General features: G+C 42.1%; 1 protein-coding gene across 2 annotated transcripts; it reads right to left on the reverse strand.

The window, feature by feature from the left end:
• Nucleotides 1–3,176: 3,176 nt before the first annotated feature.
• On the reverse strand, nucleotides 3,177–4,953 carry LOC142663602 (killer cell lectin-like receptor subfamily B member 1B allele A). Of its 2 annotated transcripts, none has more exons than XM_075842349.1 (4): nucleotides 4,880–4,953; nucleotides 4,233–4,381; nucleotides 3,996–4,108; nucleotides 3,177–3,861 (listed from the first exon to the last, which is right to left on the reverse strand). In XM_075842349.1, the coding sequence occupies exons 2-4, from the start codon at nucleotides 4,275–4,277 to the stop codon at nucleotides 3,741–3,743; spliced, it is 279 nt and encodes a 92-aa protein (XP_075698464.1). In that variant the 5' UTR covers nucleotides 4,278–4,381; nucleotides 4,880–4,953; the 3' UTR covers nucleotides 3,177–3,740. The 2 variants fall into 2 exon arrangements, with proteins under 2 accessions (XP_075698464.1, XP_075698465.1); XM_075842350.1 differs by having other exon boundaries at nucleotides 4,233–4,321; nucleotides 4,880–4,936.
• Nucleotides 4,954–5,615: the final 662 nt, after the last annotated feature.

Consider the following 5,615-nt stretch of genomic DNA (forward strand, 5'->3'; position numbering starts at 1 on the left):
GTGGATGAACGCCCGACCCCCTACCAAAGCTATGTGGATCCAACTGGTAAACGCGGCTATACCTTATGAGCGTATAATGTATCTTCATACAAATCGTCCTGAAAAATTTAACTGGATCTGGGTTAGTTGGTGCAATTCGGATCTTACGTCCTACTCAGGGACGGAGCTAACAGTGGCTATTAGAGGGATTCACACATGAGCATTCATGATTTATCTTGATCTAGGAGGAATGGGGGGTAGTTGATTGATCGTCACTGCAGAGGGTGGTACTCTATATTCCTGCTCCTTTATCTGTTTACTTTGGGAAAACGCATACTATATCAGGACAGAAATGTAGCTGGCAAGAATTTGATAAAAGAGACGTATTTTCTTTCTTTTTCTTGTTTATGTGGTTTTTATTTCATAGGAGTGTTGTGACTCTTGTTAAATATTTCACAGTGGTAATGAACAGTTTTGTTTTGTATATGCATAAATTATGGACATGTCCGCTGCGCGGGGGTCCTACTGTTTACTGTGTTAATGTATTTATATGACTCCTTCAATAAACTGAGTTTAAAAAAATAAATATTTAACCCTGCAGTAAATCCACTAATGGGTCACGTGGACTAAATCACGTGGGTCACACGGACCTATGCAAGTCTATGGGGCAGTGCAGACTGTCCGTGAGTTTTGCGCAGCGTTAGTCCGCTGCGTAAAACTAGCGACATGTTCTTTATTTCTGCGTTTTTCGCGCATCCCGCACCCATTGAAGTCAATGGGTGCGTGAACATCACGCATGCCCCACGGAAGCACTTCCGTGGGACAAGCGTTATTCGCGCAACAGCAGTAAAAGAATGAATGTAAACAGAAAAGCACCACATGCTTTTCTGTTTACAAAAATCCAAACGGAGTGTAATATTGATGGCGGCTACGTGAAAAGTACGCAGCCGCGCATCCATATGAACAGGGCACACGGAGCTGTCAAGTGCATTTTGCGCACGCAAAACGCAGCATATTTTGCGCGCGCAAAAACGTCACGTTCGTCTGAATCAGCCCTTAAAGAGGCTCTGTCACCAGATTTTGCTATTGCAGCAGATCGGCGCTGCAATGTAGATTAGAGTAACGTTTTTATTTTTCAACGAGCATTTTTGGCCAAGTTATGACCATTTTCGTATTTATGCAAATGAGGCTTGCAAAAGTACAACTGGGCGTGTTAAAAAGTAAAAGTACAAGTGGGCGTGTATTATGTGCGTACATCGGGGCGTGTTTACTACTTTTACTAGCTGGGCGCTCTGACGAGAAGTATCATCCACTTCTCTTCAGAACACCCAGCTTCTGGCAGATCACGCTGTGACGTCACTCACAGGTCCTGCATCGTGTCAGACGAGCGAGGACACATCGGCACCAGAGGCTACAGATGATTCTGCAGCAGCATCGGTGTTTGCAGGTAAGTCGATGTAGCTACTTACCTGCAAATGCTGATGCTGCTGCAGAATCAACTGTAGCCTCTGGTGCCGACACGATGCAGGACCTGTGAGTGACGTCACAGATCTGCACTGCCAGAAGCTGGGCGTTCTGAAGAGAAGTGGATGATACTTCTCGTCAGAACGCCCAGCTAGTAAAAGTAGTAAACACGCCCCGATGTACGCACATAATACACGCCCAGTTGTACTTTTACTTTTCAACACGCCCAGTTGTACTTTTGCAAGCCTCATTTGCATAAATACGAAAATGGTCATAACTTGGCCAAAAATGCTCGTTTTTTAAAAATAAAAACGTTACTGTAATCTACATTGCAGCGCCGATCTGCTGCAATAGCAGATAGGGGCTGCAAAATCTGGTGACAGAGCCTCTTTAAGCTCACAGGGTGTGGCATCCTCCGCAACTACAGATTTACCATCATTTATGCCAGAAGCTGGGGTAAATTATGGCGCAAATCTACGCTTAGATTTGCATTTCTGTCGCACGGACAGCCAAAGATGCACGAAATTTATTAAGAGGTGTGCAGCTCTCAATAAATTTGATGCATTTTCCACCGATGTAAATTAGTTTTATAAAAACTGAGCTCTGACCACTATAAAGATTTTATAAAGATATTATTAGACTTCTATGAGAAGACACGGTATTGTGTAAGCTGCGTTACACCCGCATGAAAAAAAAATAATCTTTTGTTTGTCATGTTTTAGTATTTGGTACAATTTTGGGAAGTTTTGAAAAATACAAAGCAAATTTTATAATTTTTTTATATTATGCACCACATCGAATAATCACGAACTATTTTCTAAAGCTCTTCCACCACTTCATCACGTGACTGTGTAAACCTGGTGACAACCATGCATAAACATTTAATCATGTCCCTTGCTTATATAATTCAATATATTACTGTGCAGTTTGGAAATAACAAGAGTGTAGGGTCTGACCTATAATTACTCGTGTGGTGGTGTGGAAACATATGTCATAGAGATAAAGGCCTAGAGCAGCGAGTTGCTACAAAGTAGAAATTTTACTGTTACAGTCAATACAGGGAGCACACACTAATTATATATATATATTTTTTTTTATATAGCACCAACATATTCTGCAGCACTGTACAGAAGTTGTCATACTCACTGTCCTCAGTGCGGCTCACAATCTAAATTCCCTATTTGTATATTTTTGGAGTGTGGGAGGAGAAAAGCGGAGAACCAGGAGGAAACCCAAACACACGGAGAACATACAGACTCCATGCAGATGTGGTCCTTGGTCAGATTCAAACCCAGGACCTCTAGTGCTGCATGGCAAGAGTGCTAGCCACTGAGCCCAAATTCTCTAGAACATACGGAGAGGAGGCAAATAATGTAATTGCTGATTCTGAATTCTGATATGCAGAGCCGTCTGTCAGCGGTAGCATTTTTCTTTCCTCGCTTGTTAAGAACTGGCGCTGACAAAATGAGGGAGCGGGGGATAAACTGACTCTTTACAGGTCTAGCAGACGATCCAGATCTGGCTGTGAAAAACGGTCCGTGTGTCAGCCGAATTTCCCAGTCCGACCACGTCACAGGTGATCGGGACTCCTGACATCATAGACATTTTATGATGCTAGGAGTCTCTGCCTCCCCACCGTTCTGCTGTTTGTACTGTATCATTTTGTTCAGTATGTACGGAACAGCAGTTCCGTGAGGAAGCAGAGACTCCTAGCATCATAAAATGTCTATGATGTCAGGAGTCCCGATCACCTGTGCTGTGGTCAGGCCGGGAAATGCGGCTGGCACACGGTCCTTTTTTCATGGCCCGATCTTAGTCGTGTGCAAGCGCTGTTAGAGCAAGAAAATCATGAGATCGATTGTGTCAGTGTTCCTGATTTTGTCATTTCTTGTTTGATGGCCGGTATAAGAGGTATTATTTCTTGCATACAGGTTATTGGGGGTCATTCAAGTCACTGATATAGAATACAATAGTTGCATTCTGGTGATAATGTCCTGCTAATATGGTCAGACATGTTTGGGTAGTTCTTGTGTAATCAATGTTTTTTCTTTCTTCCAAATTTTTTTATTATTTGCCTATTGTTTGAACACATGAAACTGAGGGAACAGAGCCTCATTTATAAAAGCTACGCCCAGAACTACCCATAGATGCCCACATTTCTATGGTATAATGCCTATTTCTTATGGGATATTGCCCATTTCCTGGCATTCTCCACCCTGTTTGGTGTCCAAAAATGTGAACATGACCTTATATACTGTAATGTTACATCTTTAACATTGTTACAATAATTCTAAGGGTCAGATCTTCACCGCTTTCTTCAGACATATCCATCTGTTTGTAGAATTGCAGCTGGTCTGATAATAACCAGATCTAGACATGGATACGCAGCGTCCTAATGATCGTGTCTTTATCTGGAACCTGAGGAACAAGAGAATAAAACAAGAGGAAATGATCAGAAATCAGTGATTATACGAGAAGTTCAGACACAGGTATCAGATGTATTCACAGTCACAGTAATAACCAGTGTGTCCTAGTGTCAGGAAGTCACTTACAAGCTGCTGTTATAATGTTCTCCATCCACCCATCTCCAGCCATCTCCATCACGCTGAAGTCCTATCCAATATGTGTCATCTCCCCGTTGTCTGATAGTTCTCAGTATAAACTCCTGTAAGAAATAGGAAACATTCATCATATTAGATATAGAAATAGATACTTTATGATGATACAGGAGACTGGGGCTGGTGTTCGAGTCTTATAATATACTCATACATGGACATGGCACCATATACCTGTTGTTCTTGGTCCTTTATAACCAGTAGATCGGCTCCCATCATCTTACAATGATCCCGACTCTGGCTCCATGTTCTTTCTGTTACATCTGAATAGTAATAACAGTGATCTCCATGTAGCAGCCACTCAGGGGGACACAAAGCACAACCTAAAAATACAACAGTGAAAAAGTCCACAACATTTCCTGTACTGTATTCACTAGAAGTAGCTATCTGACTAACAAATAAAATAAATAAATTAAAGAAAATAACCTATTAACGACATGCAACGTACATATACGTGGCACCGTTAAGGGGAAGTATGGAGCAGGCTCACGGGCTGGGCTCGCTCCATACTTAGCAGGCTGACGGCTGTGTAATACAGTCGACATTTCATTGCAACGGGCTGAATCAAAGATCACTTTGATTCTGCCCTTTTTGACCCCTAAGATGCCACAGTCAATCGCGACCGCGGCATCTAAAGTGTTAAAATAATGTGCCTAATAACGGTCGCCAAGTCTGCCAACTTTGTACTTTAAAGGGGTTTTCCAATCCTTTTTTTTTTTTTTTAAATCAATGCAATGTTCCTCTATTAATATATTAGTGCACTCTGACTATCTTTTTCCTGATAATAAATGGTTTTAGTAACATTACTCCCTATTGTTTACCTTGAGAGGTTTGTTTTGCTCAGTAAGTTCATTCCTCTTCTCTTCCTGTGTTTCTCCTCCCTGCATGCACTGCTCTAGTCCCAGCATGCAATGTGCATGCAGCAGTGCACTTGCTCCGCCTACTACACCCAGCTCTACTAACTTCTGCAATCTCAGTCTTCATTTTGGTGCTCTCATTCTATTACTGATAGCACAAGCTGAAATCACTGGATATCTGCGTTTTTAACCTCTTAACGCCGAAGGGCGGATATATCAGTCCTCTGCAGCTGCAGGAGGAGGGATATATCCGTCCTGTGATGGCGCGGGTACTGCCAGTGTACCCACACGATCAGCGGAAGGAGCACGGCTGTTATACACAGCCTGGCTCCTGCTGCAACTGCCGGAATCGAAGCGCGCTCCGATTCCGGCAGTTTAACCCATTAAATGCCGCTGTCAATACATCTAATGTGTTTGACAGAGGGAGGGAGCTCCCTCTGTTTTATACTGACAGGCAATAATGCTTTGGTATACGAAGTATACCAAAGCATTATATATGCGATCGGCACATCGCATAGTGAAGTCCCCGGGTGGGACTAAAAAAAAAATGTCAATCCGTTAAATAAAGTTGGTGAAAAAAACAAAAAAAAAATTACAGTGAAAATCAAATAAAACTACTTTTTTTGCCCAAAAAGTGTTTTTTTTAAAGTAAAAGTGTCAAAACAAATCACACATACACATATATGGTATCCCCGCGATC

Source organism: Rhinoderma darwinii, chromosome 11, assembly GCF_050947455.1.
Source record: "Rhinoderma darwinii isolate aRhiDar2 chromosome 11, aRhiDar2.hap1, whole genome shotgun sequence".
In the NCBI taxonomy this organism is placed as follows: Eukaryota; Metazoa; Chordata; class Amphibia; order Anura; family Rhinodermatidae; genus Rhinoderma; species Rhinoderma darwinii.